This window comes from Mauremys mutica, chromosome 11 (assembly GCF_020497125.1).
Source record: "Mauremys mutica isolate MM-2020 ecotype Southern chromosome 11, ASM2049712v1, whole genome shotgun sequence".
Classification (NCBI taxonomy): Eukaryota; Metazoa; Chordata; order Testudines; family Geoemydidae; genus Mauremys; species Mauremys mutica.
In genome coordinates, this window is record NC_059082.1 from 54055641 (window position 1) to 54074628 (window position 18988).

At 47.9% G+C, this 18988-nt stretch overlaps 1 protein-coding gene across 4 annotated transcripts in view; it reads left to right on the top strand.

The window, feature by feature from the left end:
• The window catches only part of MGRN1 (mahogunin ring finger 1), a 117918-nt gene that overhangs the window by 41902 nt on the left and 57028 nt on the right, over window positions 1-18988 (top strand). For all 4 annotated transcript variants that reach the window (XM_044981202.1, XM_044981205.1, XM_044981201.1 and 1 more), the window contains exon 5: window positions 4672-4789. In XM_044981202.1, the coding sequence (XP_044837137.1) occupies window positions 4672-4789 (118 nt within the window). The remainder of the gene's footprint in view (window positions 1-4671; window positions 4790-18988) is intronic.

Below are 18988 nucleotides of genomic sequence, written 5' to 3' on the forward strand. Positions count from 1 at the left end.
TTAGGTGTTGCAAAACAACCCCACCCAATCCTCTCTCTCTTAAACTGACAGCACATGTGACACCGGGTCACTTACCTGTTACACATTCTGTTTGCACGTGGGATTTTGAACTTAATTCCTTTTGATGGCGGTGAACCAGCTAATCACATTTATGGGCTTGGCCTACTGTTGAGTGTGTACAAAAAGGAGGCAGCAGCCTCTGGTCACTTAATAGTTTCATGCTTATTCATGGCCTGTGAAAGTCCTTTCTGCTATTCATGCTTAATTTGGCTTCTCTGTACAATCAATAAGTGTGTGAAGCAGTCCAGGGCTGGGTATTTGCTGCTGGGCACAAGCCTACTTCTGTCTTTAAGGCCAAAGACTGCTTTGAGCCATACAGATAGCAGCCATAAAACTGGAACTCATATGCCATAAAACTAAATTCCAGAGATTTCACTGCTCACAGGTAAATAAGACTTTACCCTCCGCCCCCTTCCTGTTGCCTTACATGCTAGTGCAGCTGCAGAGAAACCGAGCAACTTGGGCATTCTGGGTAGAGTAAATATGAATGCAGCACCTCTTACACAGCAAGTCCAGCTCACAAATCTAATCAGCTACAGTCTTGGGATGGTGAAACCTGCCTGCCAAAGGGCAGATTTCACACACTCAGCAGGCCAGAGTTTCTCTGGGGCTGGTGCGGAGAAGCTGTGCCTCTTCCTGGGAGAAAGGAGAGAGATGACATTGCACTATGTGGCAACCTGCCACCAAGTCAGGAATGGACACACAAATGGACATAGGATCAAACCCCAAACACTGTGTGTGACCTGTCCTGCATGGGTCCTAACTGCTCTCAGAGAGACCTGGCTTTTCATACTCAGCTGTTTAGCAACATTTGTCTAGCTTATTCTGCCAATAAAATTTCATTGAATTGAAGTGATGCCTATGCCTGACTTGATACACTTACGTCTGAAGGGGAAATAAAGTTGACTGCAGATCCCTTTCCTAGGTGAAAGGAGCGGATGCAGTATAGGGGAGCGGGGTGTCAATTCCATGCCAACTCCTGGGACTCAGAACATCAGCAAAGCACTATTGGTTTTCCCAACTCTTGCCGCTCTCAGCATGAAAATCCACCAAGAACACGAAGACCAAAATGCAAGCTGCCTACACTCAGACTTGCAGGTGGAACTCAAGTGCATCCCCAAAAGGCAGACCCATGCTCTTAAATTGTCTTCTGTGGTGCTCATTGTACTACAGGCGGTACATACAGGCTTTTGAAGCAAGATAATTCTAAATGTGGGACTGGTGTGGAATGATGACTACCGTGGCTGACAGTCCATGTGGTGGTAGTTGTGCCCATCGATAAAATGTCTTCCTAGCTGCGATGATGAGAAAGTCTGCCTTTTCTAGCAGGTCTTGTCTGGGGAGCTCCAAATGCTGTGCAAGCAACAACGAAGTACAGTCTTGTGGCTGGGGAAGGCTGTCTTCTCCCTCATCTCTTCTAGCAAGTCACAGAATCATAGAAGATTAGGGTTGGAAGGGACCTCAGAAGGTCATCTAGTCCAACCCCCTGCTCAAAGCAGGACCAATCCCCAGACAGATTTTTACCCCAGTTCCCTAAATGGCCCCCTCAAAGGTTGAACTCACAACCCTGGGTTTAGCAGGCCAATGCTCAAACCACTGAGCTATCCCTCCCCCTAAGAGTTGTCTAATGATTAGCTCAGGGGATGGGGCCTGGAACTTGAGGCATTTGTGTTTCATTCCCAGTGCTGCTCCCAGTTGGATGTGACCTTAGGCAAGTCCCTTTCCTTCTCCGTGTCAGTTTCCTCATCTGTATGATGGGGCCGTTAACACCTAGCCAGCAATTGAGTTGGTTCTTTGATGTCATTGATGGAAGGAGTCAGACAGGGACACCGTGTGCTCGCTTTAGCTGGTTTGACTGTACGGTAAGTAAAACCACACTCACCTGCGTACCCTATAATTCACACACAAAGCAGCTGTCACTTCCCACCTCCCCACAGCACTTTAATAACAGAGGTTGCAGCGAGATCTCCTATTACTACAGCTATGTTATTTTTATGCTGTACTGTTCTGAACATTTTTGAGTACATTGTGAAATATTGTCATAAATCATTAAAATGAAACTACCCCAGCAGGAATGAACAAAGCACGTTTTAGTGCAGTCCCCTGGATTGTTTTTATTATTTGCCCACCTGTCAATTTGCAAAATCAGTCTTTAGCACCCCGTGCAAGTGAGTCCACTGACCGTCTAATTAGCCTGGCAAAATTCTACCAGCCAGGTCCTTAGCTGGTGTCAGTGTCGTGGCAATGGATTTCCAGTGTAACTATGCCAGTGTACACCAACTGGGGAGGAGGTCCTGTATGCTCTCTTGCCTGGGGCATGTCATTTTTGGCTCAGGCCGGCTGGGTAAGACATCCTCAGTTCTTTCTCCTCCAGACATTTATGCTGTGCTCATCACCAAGATAGCTGAGGCCAAACTGGAAGGCCTAAAATCAGAAGTTTAAACTCCTCAAATAGAAGTGGTCTCTCTTTCTCCAAGCTTCCTGCTCTCACTGGCTTGAGTGGGATTTGTAAGTGCTCAGCTTCTCTGACAATCGGGCGACTAAATCCTAAGGACTCGACTGTGGATTTAGTAGCCTAACTTTAGGCCCCCAGTTTGAAAGTAGTGGCCTGAGTGCGTAAGGGTAAGGGAAGATGAGCAGGCGCTTTCCCTGGGTTGATGCTCCTTAATGGTAGGTGTGCCGTGGTGCACAAAACAGGCCGTGGATAGCTAACTAGTGATCACGTATGTCAGAACAGCATTACATCTCTCAGCTGTTAGGTGGTTGAGTGGTGTAGCTGTCCTGGAGCAGCCTGCTGTGGACTCCAGAGAGAACATCCCCTGCTTTAGACAGCCAACCAGCAAATTGGAAATGGAACTTGTCAGCTAGTTAAAAGTTCATCTAGGAGCCAACCAACTGTACCATGCAACCATGGCAACAAAAGCATTACCGTGGAGCTCCGGAAAGCTTTAAGCTCTGAATGCAAGACAGAAAACATGAGGGAGATGACTGCTGTTGTATAAATATGTGGGAGCTGCATCGTGCTGCTGGCTGGAGCAGAGGCAGGGCACAGTAGGTGGTGGTGGCTGTTGTCGTGTTCTTTGGAGCCCTCGTGGGAGCTGTACCTTACCATCTCTTTTCTGCACACGCTGCGTTGGTTACCTTGGCCAAGTTGTACCTTGTGGAAGTTGCAAGCGTTCTTCCCAGCCACAGCAGGCACTTTAGTTCCTAACAGTCTGTGAGCTCCGCTTCTATATCACAAAAGGGCTAATTAGATCCTTAATCCTTTTAAGATACTGAATCCGGATCTCCTAGCGATGCTTAAACTCCCTGGCTTCCTCTTTCCTTGCACACTTTCCTCAGAGCCATGGTCTTGCCCTTCACACACCTCTGCCCTTCTCTCATTCTCTTTCACCTCAGGAGCCTCACCTCCCATTCTCCTTGCCTCTCTTGCTTGGTTTCTCTCCATCCTCTGCTCTTTGAGCAAGCACAAAGCCCCTGTTTCAAACCATTTGTTTTTACAGAGCCGCTTCTGTTCCTCTTCCTTACAATGGAGGATACTGAGGATAACAGCTTATTACTATGGCTAACCAGTGGAGTTTCGCCTTTAACTCAAGTACATAAAGGTCTGGACTGTAGGTCCTGGGTTTGAACTCTGCTAAACACCCCTTTGCTTCCCCTGCGATTTGTAAGACATCACTTACACCCTGGACATGGTAAATAGTTGCACCAGGCAGAAATCTCTTTGGATGCTTACAGCCCTGCTGGAACTTCTAACTTGGGTTAGGGCAGAGAACCCAGCCGATTACAAGTGCAGAGGGTAGCAGCTGGCCCTGCTGCTCCAGGTGATGCCTCGGTTTCCGAGTAAGACCCTATACAGTGAAGAACTGTCACTCCGCCGTAGATGTGGAGGGAGAGTCGGCCAACACCCCTGGATCTGGTGTTGGTGCAGCTGGTGGGGGGTGCCCTTGAGCTAGTGGAGTCGTAGATGCTTCTCTTGCAGGGAGGGTAGGGGGCACGGGGCTTGGAGACTTGGGTGTGGGAGGAGGATGTCAAATTTAGTTTCTGTTGCTTGGCCCAAATGCTGATCCAATGCTGAGCTGCCACTGCTCTCCGTGTGCAGCCATTAGAGGGCACCAAATGCCATATCGCAGGCGGGGGGAAGGTTTGGAATGATTTATCACTGTTAGATCACTGCTCAAGCTTTCAGCTGTGCGTGTGAGGGGAGGGACCAGGCTTCCTCTTCAAAAGTATTGAGGAGACCCAAGCCTGCTAAACCATGTGCCGGCAGTGCTCGTACTCCAGATCTGTGGGGTCAGCCTTTGCTAGCCTGGGCCCCTTGTCTGCAGTGCTGTGTGCTGCCCTGTTGACTAATATTCCCAGCCAGGCCACTATGGAACTGATCAACTTGACTGCAGATCAGGGCTGTGTTCCTGCACTGTTTCCCTCTTCTGAGCCCACTTTCCGTTCCTTTTTGTGTCCAGAGTGAATGGCTGTCAGCCCCTGCCAGCTTCGCTTCTCAGAGCAGCCATTTGTGATTCCTGGGAGGCTGCAGGAGTGAATGACTTTCTTAGAGTCCAGCACAGAGCAATCACTTGTTACACTGAGTTTTCTTTTTTGCCCCCTCTCCAGATACAGCACAAAGAATCCTTCTCTGCAGTCAGAGACGGTTCATTACAAGAGAGGGGTGAGCCAGCAATTCTCCCTGCCTTCCTTCAAGATTGATTTCTCAGACTGGAAGGACGATGAGGTAAATCTCTCCTTAGATTTCCCTCTTCTCCAAAACCCTATTGTTCCAGAAACACTGGGCTCTGTTTGTTTAACTTCCTGAGTTGTAGCTGGAAAATTATCAGTCACAGCTGCTGTGGCATGATCGGTCAGCGTGGGGTGAAGGGCCCTGGGAAAAATGTGTCTGAAATATTCAGGACAACTGTTGGGTAGGTACATTAAGCCCCCCGTGCCGCCCCCCCACCCCCCCAAAAAAAGGCATGGGATGGGGGCAGATGGGACTGTCTGTCGAGATCTCAGATACCTGGGGTAGGATGGAACTTGTCTACAGCTCTCTGGGTGAATGATACTGCTGCCATCTCCAAAGGAAGCTGCTTGTTTTTCAGCCAGTCTTGATGTGATGCTCTCCCAACTGATCAGGGCACTGTGGGAGCTCAGGAACATAGAGGCATTTATCGCCTAATAACGGGTCTGGTTACACAGAGCCTGCAGCAAAGTTGGTGTCCACTTTCCGTAGCAAACATATTAATCACATGTTTGATAAGTAAACTTATTTTTAAAGAGAGCATCTCCAGTTACAATATTGACTATTTTTTTTACCCCATCAAAGAAAGTCAGAATCGTCCGAGCAGGGTTGAATTTGATCACTTTGAAAATAAATACGTATCTTCTCTAGAAAAGAGTACAATACTGAGTTGTGTTCTGAGCTATGAATTAGTATTATTATTCCACTTCTCATAATGTCCTACTGATGAATCAGTGTGTTTTTGTTTTTTCCTAGTGTGTGTCTGTTACAGAATATTGAGGGGGCTCATATGTATTCATAGATTCTAAGGCCAGAAGGAATGAGGGGCCACTGCGATCATGTAGCCTGATCTTCTGTGTAACACAGGCCAGAGAACTGCCCCACAATCATTCATATTTGAACTAGAGCAGGTATTTTAGAAAAGTATCCTCCAAATCTTGATTTAAAAATTGCCAGTGATGGAGAATTCACCACAACCCTTTTGGAAAGATGCTACAAAGGTAATTGAGCCTATAAGGCATATCTGCGTTCATTCAAGATCACCATGACTGAAGCTGTGTTGGTTGGGAAAGTGAGCATTTATGTATAGCCTTCCATAAGCTTCCCTTTGCCTGGTATCTGATAGATAAGAAGATTCTTACAAGAATCAAGTCATGTGGGCCCAAAACGTAAAGGGATATGTGACCTCCAAAATCGTACTCTGTGTGACATGTTAGTTACAGTTATTACAAGTAACTTACCTACCTTCCTAGAACTGAGAGATTAGCGAGAAAAAATACCGGTATTTTTTCTGGGTTTCTTTGTATGTTTAACAGCACTTTTGGTATGTTCAATTTCACTATTTCATCTGGTTTATCATCCTTAGGGTAAGACTTTTATGTCTGCTGATTTCATTTCAAAATTATGGTGCACCTTACTGCAGAGGAGGATTGTGGGGTCAGAGGTGACTGAGCTAGTCACTGAATTTCTTTTCTTTTGTTTCCATTTTTCCCAGCACCTGCCAGTTAGGTAAATATTGCGTGGGATCTTTCTTAGTTTAAAATATTGTGTTTACCATAGCTGACGTTAACCACCCTTGGATGGCATAGTTGTCAAATTACTAAAATACTGATGGTGAATATCCCTCTAAACCTAGCTAGGGAGCTTAAAGGTTCTCTGTTCATATAAATTGCCTGGTATTTTAATCATGCTGAAGTCTATCTCAGTTGCATCTGTGGCATTGAGATCAACATGTGAACTACACTCTGTACAAAATAGCATCTTCTCTGATTGGTTTTAAATTTGCCTCATTTCAGTTCCTAAGTTCCCTTTGTTTTTGTCTCTTGGGACAAGATTAATAGGCACATCTGACTAGCTTCCTCAATACCATTTTCTTTAGCTTATCCTCAGAACTTGTCACTAGCTATGGAAGGCTGGATTTTCTTTAGCTAAGTACTTACCTCGCCTATGTGCTAGAGGAAGTGTGGTGACACGATAGTCCTTTGAGTCAGTAACATACCAGTGCCCCAGCATGGAATTGTGGGAAGCTGTGCTGCTAGAAGTGCTGGTCTTGTTGATGAGCCATAATACCAAGGTCTTGGCCATTTGTGGTTAATGTTGCTCTCTTCTCATAAGAGTATTATGAGTGCTATTAATCTGGGTGTCTTGGCCAGATTCCAAACAAGATAGGGACCTTCTCTAGCCCTCACCCTACTGTCCAAGCTCAACTGGATATGATGATGATCACTTCCTGTCATAAACTGTTGTAATGCTGCAGTGCATGGTTAAATGTGTGGGGGGGGAACCCTATATATTTTGTGCAATCCCAGCAGAGCAGATAGCCATTGGTAAAATACACCCCTAACCATAGTTTCAAAACAAATCGCAAGGCAATTACCAGCCTCTTCCCCATGATCCTCAGAAATCTGGGCTGCAGATGTTCTGGCTTCTCTGCCAATAGATGACCTCACAAGTACACCTGTGATGGCCTGAAAACTGTCCCATTCTCAGCCCCGCTTTTCGTTCCTTTTGTCACTCACTCTGAGGAAGGAAGCAGGATGCTGGCAGTCCAGACTCTCCTGAGCCTCTTAGAAAAGCAAATTTGTTCAAATCCTCTGTTAATATCATTTCTGACCAGCCAGAGTCACTTGTAGTTGTGCAAACAGGTTTTTAACTCTTAGCAAAAGTTTTGCAGCTCATCTTTAAACAGCTGTGTGTCAGCAAAGGTGGAGGCGATCTGTGTATTGCGCATCTGTTGGTCAAGTTTTCAAAGCTCTTTGGAGTCAGAGATACTATAGAAATGTAAGCTATAAATCTTCTTCCCATCCCCTTTTCAGACCAAATTCTGCTGATCCACTCTGTCGATCTGTTGCATAATCAGTACTGCCGTCTGGCAGGTGTGCAACTGACTTCACTGGGAGCTCCGCTTGGGGAGCAAATGTAGAACAGGCAGCATGGCTCAGAGGAGGGTTTCTGTGTGTGTATCTATCTTCCCTTCCCCCCTCCACGCCCAATAACATGCATTTGGCTAGGGCTTCCTAACTACTCTCTGAAATGCAGCACTCCTCTGTCTGACATCAAACTGTGTGCTGCTCTTCAGCTGTAAGCTCTTAAACCCTGTGGACTGCTTGCCAGCTTCACTGTTGGTTTGTCAGAATAAGATGGAGTTCATGCTTTTGCCTACTGACATAGCCCTTGACCAGATGACAGGATGGGAAGTGGTATTGCCTGGGGTGGTTGGTTGGATAAACTTTACTAAGCCCAGGGTATTAGCAGATATCCCAGAATGCTTTTATAAATTACTCTTTGTTTTGTTATGCAGCCTCTCTTTGTTTTGTTGTGAACTCCGAGCTCCGTAGCTCCGTTGATCCCGGAGCTGCTTATCTACAAACACAGCTCCTGTTTGCTGTGATCAATCTGTGAACAATCAAATGAGATAATGAGGCAATGACCAGCGCTGCAACTACCAGTGCTGCAGATTTGTAAGTGTAGCCATACCCTAAGTGCATGCTTTACTTTGTCTTTACAAATGTGTTGGTTCATTAGCAAACTGTACTAAGAGGCTTTCATTGTCGAAAGACTATCTTCTACACATCCAAGAGTGAATGTGAAGTGCAACCTTTGGGAGACCATACAGTCAGACGCTGCACAAATTCAGCTTGTAAAGCAAAAGTAGTTCTGGCCTATGCTTTCTCCACCAAATGTGCAAAAACGTAGCTGTGCTCTTGCAGTAGTACATTGGAGCAGGAAGCAAAGCAGGAACCTAAGAGCTGCTTTCAGCAACACTTTAGTCAATTATCTTTAATGAGTTGAGAATGTTTGGAGTGAGACATGGTAGTTTGAAAATGGCTAGCTAGAGACGCAGCGTACCCCTGCAGAGGATCTCACAATGTTTGAGGGTGAGCTGAGACAGGAAGTGGTTGCAGTCACAAGACCTTTAATAGTAACTGGTCTGAATTGATACACAGTAGTGTCATTATATAATTGAGAACTGGAAGTTTTTCTAGGAAGCCTGTAGACTAAATATAGTTAAACATTTCCTAGAACATTTGGCCTCTAATGATTAGACTGAAGCTAGGAACAAAAGGGTAGTAGATTCCCAATTTTCTATTCTCCCGCACACTCCACAAAGTAACTAAAGCCTGGTCTACACTGCAAAGTTAGGTCGATGCAAGACAGCTTACGTGGACCTAGTTGTGCATGTGTCTATTCTTAACTTTGTCTCCCACCAATGTAAGCACACCATTACGCTGACACAATAACATCAGCGCCCCGAGCAGTGAAGAGCCATAGCCATTTACTTAGGTCAATGCAGTGTGAGTGTAGACGCTCTGTTACTTATGTCAGCCTTAACTGTCCTCCAGCAGCTGTCCCACAATGCCCAGTGCTGACAGCTTTGGTCACTAATGTGAACTCTGCTTCCCTGGGGGTCACGGAGACTGGAAGTCCCTCCCTCTCCTCCCCCCCCCCCTTAAAGCCCTGCAAATTTTTTAAATTCCTTTTCCTGATTGCCTGGCTTAGCGACCACACCTAGCAGTTGTCTATTGTTGATTGAAACTGCCCAGTTGACCACGCCGGCTGCACATTCCTGCCTGGAGTAGGCAGGAGATATTGGCTCTCCTGGACCTGTCGGGAGAAGAGGCTGTGTAGGCATAGCTCCGAACCAGCAGTAGAAACCTTGACATCTATGAGCAGATTGCTCAGGGGATGCAAGAGAAGGGGCATGACCAGGGACGAGCAGCAGTGCTGCATGAAAGTCAAGGAACTGCAGCACATGTACCAGAAGGCCAGGAAGGCCAACAATCAGTCTGGTGCCAAGCCACAGACCTGCTGCTCTTACAAAGAGCTGTATGCCATCCTCGGTGGAGACCCCACCACCACCCCCAGCACCGTGGATATCTCCGAGGAGCTTGAGTCACAGGTCCCTGCCGTGAACAACAAGGAGGAGGTGGAAGAGGAGGGATATGGGAGACAGGTGACCAGGGGAATCCAGCTGCACAGTGAGGACCTGTTTTTGATTCCACCGCAATCCAGCCAGTCCCGCCTGTTGATCCTGGGCAAGCCCATTGAAGGGGAAGGAGCCGTGGGTAAGTGTCTGTGAATAAATATTTAAATTACGGGGGTGGCATCCCCAAAGTAGCAGGACATTTTTATTAATTGACTCATGTAGAAGAGGGAGTGGTACAACCAAGAGAGGTAGAGTTGCTATCAGGTTTTCATTCCCCTCTAGAGTTAGGCGAGGGGACCAGTGGAGCAGTTTGTTTATGTTCAGACGGATGTCCCTTGAATCTTCCATATAGATCTCAATGAAACTTTCATGGCGGTCCTCTTCCATTGTCAGCTGAAGGTTGCTAGGGAGGGCTGTTTTATTTCTTCTTCCATGGTAGGACACTGTCTCATGCCATTTGGTGATCATTTTAGCAGGCACCATTGTAGTACACAGGCTAGCAGCATACAGGCCAGGCAGTTTTGGGACGCCAGCAGCAGCTATGCTCTCTCTGCCTCTGTTACCCTCAGGGCTGAGATATCAGCTAGAATCACCGCCATCTGTGTCATTCAGTATTCAGTGCCATTGCCCTGTATGACTAGAATCATGTGATCAAACAATTCCCTCCTCATTTCCCCTACCCCCAATGGACCATTCTCACCATGGCTGCTGCCGTGCACAAGCAATCCCAAGTAGAAGCAAGAATGCAGAGCTTAAAACTTTAGAGGAGCAAGGGGAGTGAATTCAGCATCTTAAGTTTCGTTTTCTGTAGTGAATATGCTGACAGTGGTACCTCTGTGTGTTTATTTGCAGCTGCTGCCATTGCGACCTTCAGGGTCTCCCGCTCCACACCCATGGAGCCAGATAAGGAGGAGAAAAGGGAGATCTCAGGATGACCTCTTTAATGAGATCCTGCAAGCCTGTACTGCACCATACCATGAGCACTGGGCCTGGAGGATGAACTGTGTGAACAGCCTGGAGAAGGAGCGAGTGGAGAAGAAAGGCTCAGGAGTCCCAGCAGGACAAGGAGATGGAGATGCACCAGGACATAATGGGGCTTCTCAGGCAGCAAACACAGATCCTGCAGATTCTGGTGCAGGTTTAACAATCTCAGGCTCACGCCTCTCTGCAGCCCATTGAGAGCCCAACATTAGGACCTTTCTACACCCCCCCTGTCAACATTCCATGCGGAATCAGGGGTCACTGCAGTACCCCTGCCACTCCACCCAGGGGCACATGGAAAAACAATCACAGCTTTACATACACTGACCCGTGACAGCTACAGTTGGTGTATTTGTAGCTGAAATGGGTATGAATGTTTTTTCCCCTTCACAAGTTCTGTTCTCTTAATAAATTCAATTTTGTTCCATTTTTAATGGATTTGTTTTGAAATTGCACATGTTCTTTTTGCACTGAATTTGTTACAGAATAAAATTCTATTATTTGTAACTATTCATTTTTATTAGTTCACAACATATGCTGCTGAGTGCTCAGCAGTTCTGAAAGCAACCAATTACCTATAACTGCACAGTGTCTCACAACTCATAAGGTCATTCAGAAACAAAATTCATAGGTGCATTGACAATGTTGTATTCCTACATGTACAGCAATCACCACACGATTCCTACCAGGCCACTAAAAAGCAGGGTGAGGTAGAGCCCACTACAACAACACATGCTACTCTGGCTCACTGTTAAAATGGTCTTACAAAGCTTCCCTGAGCTGTGTAGCTCCGCATTGAGCTCTTCTAATAGCCCTTGTATCTGGCTGTTCAAATTCAGCAGACAGCTGCTCTGCCTCCACCCATCAGCAACTTTTTCCCCTTTGCTTCACGAATGTTATGCAGGACACAACAGGCAGCGATAACCATTGGACTATTTTTCTCACAGATGTCACTGAGTAAACAACGCCAGCATCCCTTCAAATGACCAAAGTATGCTCAACTGTCATTCTGCAATGCTGAAAGAAAGTCTTTGCTTGCAGCTTTCTGAACAGTCCTGTGTTCTTAATGATGAGAGCATCATGCAACTTCCCTGACCAGCCCACACTGATGTCAGTGAAGTGTTCCCTGTGATCCATCAACACTTTCTTAACTGGAAAATTAGCCATAGCGATTCAGTGTAGACCCTACCTACACCACTGGGAGGAGTTCTACTACCCATGAGGCCATCAACCTAGCGTGTTCTGTACTGGGTCAGCTAAACTACATCGGTCAGAGTGTTGATCTTTCACAACCCTGTGTGATGTAGCGGGATCGACCTAACTTTTTAGTGTAGAGCAGGCCTAAGAGAACCACTGTTACACCTTTTAATATTAGGTTATAATTAATGGAAGGAAGCACACTGAACAGAGAAAGATAATGGGATAGTGGGTCTCTGTTTTCTATAGACATGCCCCTTGTGCCATGGTTTGAAATTGAAGCCATTCTCAGCATGCTAAATGCTCCCCTGAAGGAACATCATGAACAACTGTGGGTAAGATACTAGGTATAAAATTAAGCTCATAGCAGTTAGAGATGGAAAGACACGCTAGAACTTGAAGTTCAGTACAGGATAGTTATCCATACTCAGAGGCTCTCTTGGGTATTATGCTTTTAACTACATGGGACTTTACTCTCTTTTGTTTCTCCTCTTCTGCCCCTCCCCCCCCATTTGCCAGATGTACTCAGGGTCTCCTGCTGAGAAACTACACAGCTGAACAGGAGTGCTCTGGATGTTTGGAATTCCAGCTGTCAACAGTTATAAAGCATTCTGTTTTTGAGATACTAGCTGATAAAATCAGTCCTAGATGAAGTCTGGGGAAAAAACAAGATAAGAGGTCCAATTGGACAGACTCGTGGCTGCTCCGTGAGCGCTGCTTTTTCATTGGTGGGCATCTTGTCCTCTATAAGATAAGTGTTGTTGCTTTGAAATTAAGGGCATGGCTACACTTGCAGATGTAGAGCGCAGGGAGTTAAACCAGCCCTCTGAGACCACAGCAGGGAAAGCGCTGCCATGTGTTCACACTTTCAATTGCAAGTGAAGTGGCGTGACCACATTTGTGGCACTTGCAGCGGCATTGGGAACAGTGCATTATGGGCAGCCATCCCACAGAGCACCTCTTGTGGCTTGTGAGAAGGGCGAGTGGGGGCGTGGGGCATCCTGGATCCTGTCCCAGTGCCCCGTGATGCATTGCTTTGCATCCCAGCAATCCCTGTGCTTCCATCCACATTTGGCACCATCTTTCAACGGTTTTTGTACTGCACACTCTGTCTTCCCTTTCAGTCTGCGGGAATGAATCCCGAACTTGTGAGGAATATGCTGATGGGTCTCGCCAGCACGTCACAAATTGCAGTCGAGTTACTCCTTAAGCTACAAAGTGACAGTGAGGAGTCTGACGATGATGTCGACACGCATAACGCATACTACACAAGATTGCTTGTGGTATTCATGGACATGCTTACTCAGTGGAATGCTGCTTTGGGGCTCGGGAAACAAGCACTGAATGGTGGGATCACATCATCATGCAAGTCTGGGATGACGAGCAGTGACTGCAGAACTTTCGGATGAGGAAAGCCACGTTCATGGGACTGTAAGGATTAAGGATGCCTTGAAGGAGCAATTTGATGCTGAAAGACACCAGTAATGTTTGGTGCCCTGCACAGGAATGAAGTGCAGTGGTTCCAATGCTAGTAGGCATCTGTGTTTGCTACGTATGATGCACTGACTTGCAGTGCCTGTTGCTTTCCTGGGCTATGCTATCTTTTACTTAATGCGATAAAGATAGCAAAGCCAAAAAATTCATTTATTGAAAAGAAACACAACTATTGGGGAAACACACATGGCATGACATATCTGTGCTGTGTGGGAGGAGGGAAGGAGGCGGATTGGGGAACGGGACAATCACAGATTTGCGTATGTCCTGTTGTTATATTCAGCCTTCCTGTCTGGAGTGCCGTGCAACGAGCACTACGCTTCAGGCTGGCTAAAACGCATGGTGATGGGGGTTGAGTGTAGTGGGTAAGAGTCGTAGTTTGCAGGGCTGGGTGGTGAAGCTACAGGTTGTTGGAGGCAGCTGGTGTTGGCGATAAGAAACCAGATGTTGGGGAAAGTGGATCGGCGGTGACAAGAGGGCACAAGGGAAAGAGTTTTGTGACAAGGGGGGCGGGCGCGGATCTGCTTCATCTTCAGTGCTATGAGCGCCTGCATCGAGTCCACTTGGTGCTTCATAATGTTTAGGAGCCACTCCGTGGTTTGTTGCTGGCGATCTGCATTCTCCTGGCGGAGCCTCCTTTCGGTACTTCTTGATTTTCAGTAAGGGACTGCTGCATGACTTCATGCAAAAGGCCCTCTGCTTCTTTGCGGACCCTTCCTGATTCTTTGCAGCCTTTCGGCTGTTGATAACAAGAATGGCTGGGATCTAAAGGTTGCATCTGTAAAGCCAAAACACAACATTTAACAGAGGCAGCATTGTTCACACTAGACAGAGCAATGATTCGGCCGAACTTGAAGACAAGCACAGTGCATGCAATAGCAGAAAGTGCCTGTCCCAAAGTGAGCACACATAACCCACAAGAGCCCTGAAATGATGAGTAAGCACAGGGGCAAGGTGGACTGATTGTTTCAGGGCCGTACTGTCCTCTGGGGTTCTGTGCCTTTGGAAGAGCCAACAGCTGCAAGGGGCCCCTATTTCTGTTCCCACATTTTCCACAGGATGAGTATAAGACTGTGGAGCATCATTCTCATGCCTTCATTTCCAGAGTGAACCTTGAGCATCTGGAACTTTTTCTGTAACCTCCTACAAGAATTCATTGTTCTCTTCCTTTTCCAGTGCGCGCACACGACACTGGCATGTGCGGATGTGTCCAAACCTCTTCTGGCGCCTTTCAGAACGGACACAGACACTTTCCTTTTTCACAGTGTTTTGCTTTGGTGAAGTAGCTGTGAGAGCCCTTTCTGGAATCGGGTCTTCCTGTGGCTTTGAGAGACTCCAGTGACCCATAGCATGCAGGCATTGACTTCTTTATTGTCACTACTGCCGGATTGGCAGGGCTGGAAAGTGAAGCCGTCAGGTAGCCATGGAATGAGCCTGGGCAGTGTCATCCCCTCGCACCTCTGTTACCTCCTGCCATTGTGATTCAGCCTGGCTTGAGAGTAGGGTGCCAGCAGTCCTGTATTACAAGGGACATCCCTTATTTAAATGGAAAATTACCCGTCCCATACTAAATTGGGACACCTTTTATCCAGGATTTCAACAGCAGGGGGCCAGTACTCACGAGTGCATCTTTCCACTCCCCTCCCGACTCTGGCCCTTCAGTGCTGTGCAGGGAAAGCAGACGGGGCCATGCTCAGGGCCAGGAGGGGAGTGGACAGATGCATCCATGAGTATGGCCCCCTGCTGGCCAGGGCCCCCTGCTGACTCCAGCCCTTGAGCGCAGTCCCCTCTGCTTTCCTTGCACAGGCTCTGTCTGGCAGGGTGAGTGGTCAGGGCTGCGTGCCCTGGTGCTGCGCTGAAGGGCCAGGGTCAGGAAGGAACTCTTTCTGGCACAGCGCCGCAGCAGGCAAAGACCAGCCATGCAGCCTCCAACTCGGTTCTTGGCGCCTGTGCAGACCCTGAACGGCAGTCACAGCGGCTGCTGGCCAGCTTCTGATGCCCTGGGCTCTCTGCAGCATCCAGAGCTGGGAGAGAGAAACCTAGGAAGCATGGGGGTGGGGAGAAAGGGACTTGCCCTCAGAGGTTCAAGTCAGACTGGGGCCATCTGAGGTTTGTCCCTTATTTTTTGAATACAATGTTGGCAACTTTACTTGAGGGCTAGGTCTAGGCCGAGAAGGGAGTCAGTCTCCATGAGGCACTACCTGTGGCCTCTCACTGATGGGCCCTGATTGCTAGGAACAGAATTTGCTTCACTTGACTCATTAAACAGTAGCTCTTAGATCAGAGGTGGGGAAACTACAGCCTGCAGGCCACATCCAGCCTGTGGGACCGTCTTGCCTGGCCCCTGAGCTCCTGGCCCAGGAGGCTAGCCCCCGGCCCCTCCCCCGCTGTTCCCCCTCGCCTGCAGCCTCAGCTCGCTCGCTCCGCTGCCAGCTCAATGCTCTGGGTGGCGAGGCTGTGAGCTCCTGGGGAAGTGCAGCTGCAGAGCCTGGCCTGACCCAGTGCTGTGTGGTGACGGCAGCGGCAGTGTGGCCTGGCTCCAGCCGGATGGCGCAGCTGTAGCGCTGCCAGCCACCGGTGCTCCAGGCAGCGCAGTAAGGGGGCAGGTAGAAGTGGGTTTGGATAGAGGGCAGGGGAGTTCAGGGTGGTAGTCAGGGGTCGGGAGTGTGGATAGGGGTCGGGGGGAAAACAGGGTTGAATGGGGGCAGGGCTCCCAGGGGGGCAGTCAGGAAGGAGGTGGGGTTGGATGGGGCAGCAGGGGGCAGTCAGGGGATAGGGAGTAGGGGTGTGTGGATGCGGCCCCCTTCCCTAACTGACCCTCCATACAATTTACGAAACCCAATGTGGCCCTCTGGCCAAAAAGTTTGCCCGCCCCGTGTTAAGTGGTCCCCCAGCCCTAGGTAGGATTTCAGCCTCCCAAAGGGTAAAACAACTGTATCTCATGCTTGGTGCCTGCCACTCAATTTTGTTTGTATTTGGAGAGGTCCTCCTCCTTGACTGAAGGACGCTGACCAGGTTTTGAGGGTGTCAGAGTGGAAGATTTTGGCACCGCTTTTGTGAACTGTAGCCGAGCAGAAGTAATTAAGAATCGTACTACTGAGCCCTTGGTCATATGGCTCCTAATTGCCTACTGGCTCCATTTGGTCAGTATTTTTGCCTTAGAAATGTAACTTTGCAACCTCCATAAGCAGCAGATCCAGCTGCTCTGAGCGCTGGCTTAGTTTGTTGTTGCCGCATGCCTGGTGGTTTGGAACTGGAGTATGAGCAGGTGACAGTGGGAAGGACTCTGTCCCTTTCTACTTGTGCACATTCACTTTCTTCCAGCCCCTGTTGATGCTTGACTGGCTTGCTCTGTGGCAAGGAGGATACGCAGCATTCAGCAGCACTGCAACTCCACAAACAGATGTAAGAGGAAGGGATAGAAAGCTCGATATGTTGCATTTTCCTCTAGGGAAAAGAGTGTGTTCCCTGACAGTCCCAGCCCTCTTATCAAGGGACCAACATCCTCAAATTCTTTCCACTCCTGTCTCTTGCATGGCAGCAAGTTCCCCTGACTCCTGAGCTGAGGCCAAGAATAGCCCGGTGTTATATCTGTGCTTGAGTTAAGGGACTGTCAGCTCGCTCATCATCCCCTACTTTTGGGAGTTTATATGGTTGCAAAAAACACTGAGTCCGGGCTGCATCTTTGCATAGAGGCTCCATCCAGAGGGCAACTGAATGTCTGTCTCTGAACCCTTTTGAAAATATGACTTTGAGTACTAATGGAGAACTGGTATCTAGTGTGCTCAGACCACGCCTGCGCCCTGGAGAGCTTCTCCATGGGCTCTGCGCCGCCCTACTCTTCACTGGCTCCCTCTTCTGTGTAACATTCAAGCTGCTAGTTCTCCCCTTCAGGGCTCTAATTCCCACCTGTCTACATCTCTGCCTTGATTTACCCCTCCTCCCCTTCTTGTTCCCTAGCCCCTTTCTATCCTAGAACCATCTCCAGGTCTTAGCTCTGCGCCTGCTTTCACTGCCCTCTGGGATTGGCCTTCGCTTCCCAGGTGCCCATCATCCCCTCTCCTCCTTAAACCCTACTTCTTATGAATCTCCTTGTGCAGAGGCACCTCTCCTCCCACCCAAGGATTGGATGAGATCTGGCAGAGTTGGGGTGAGCTTGGGACCCGGCCTTCTGCATGTCTAAGAAAGCACTTGGGTCCCCGTAACTTGCCCTAGTGCTGCAGCTTTGGTGCCGCCTCCTGGACATGCTGGAGTGTTTTGGCAGAGTCGCTCTGAATCTGACGTCTGTGTGTAAAATAGGACAAAGGATCCATTTATTTCGTCCATTTCTGTGAGTGGCTCAGAGGCGCCATGGTGGTAGCACCTTCTCGGAGGGGAGCACTGTGGAACCACAGCCTGCTGGGCCAGCAGAACCTGAACCCTTTGGTAAGATGCATGGTTTCAGCTGGTGCGTCAGATCAGGAATTCTGTGGTGGCAGATTTGAAGTTTTGAATGGAAGCAGGCTGGAAACGAATAATGCAGCTGTGACAGTAGTGCCTCCGTGATCTGTGTGCATGTGTTCAGTTCTATTTATTGTACTCTGTTCCCACCTTTTCATCTTAGGGTATGCCACAGCACTTTGTATCCAAAATGCATAACGGGCCCCAGGCAATGAACTGGGGATGCCAGAGTTAAAAGCCTGAGGCTCTGCAGCATGAGCTAGGCTCTCTCTGACAACTGTAACAGACTCACACCTCTGGCTTGGGCACAGAGGGTGACTCGTAACATGCACTGACCCATGGGTTACAACTGCGTCTTAGAAGCTGCTAGGAAGGATCTGAACGGCAGTGCTGAAGCAACTTGCATTCTCTTCACATTTCCAAGGTTACTTTGCTAACGTCAAGTCATAAACATAATGATGTTAGAAAATGAAGGTACTGATAGGTTCTGGAGCACAGTTGTGTGGCAAGGAATGGATAAATTACATTCTGACCTGGATGCTTGTAGGAGATAATTTCACCTTTGTGCAGGCCTCTGGGTAATATAGATCCAACCAGGCCACTCACAAACCACTCTGTGCTAAAACTGATTATGTTGCTGAAGCTCTTTGTGTGTAATCCTTTATTTAAACCAGAAGAGATGGTTTATTTAAATACATTTCCTTTTTGGTGTGAGTGAGCATGTGGGATTGTTAAATGGACTGATGAAGCCAGTTCCTGTATGGCAGGAGATGACTTCATGGAAATATAATGTCCTGGAGTGCCAGTTTGCTTGGGGGAGGCTATGGCCCCAGGTGCCAGAGGCAAATAAAATAAGCAGGGCTTCAGATGCTCTGCAATTCCATTTGCCTCACAATCCACTCCTTGCTCTAAACTCTAAGCTTTCTTTTAAAGTCTATTTCTAGTCTATGCTATGGAGAGAACCTTAAACATATGACCTCATTGTAACCAATGTAGCAACATCTTCCTGAGTCTGCAGGCAGATACAATAGCTCTGGGTGGTGGAGCTGCCCCAGGCATCTAAATAAGGTGTGGTTTCTGAAGCATAAGGGTGACTGTTATGAGCATTAATGATTTCACTGTTGATCATTTTAGCAAAAACATTCAACTAAGGTGCT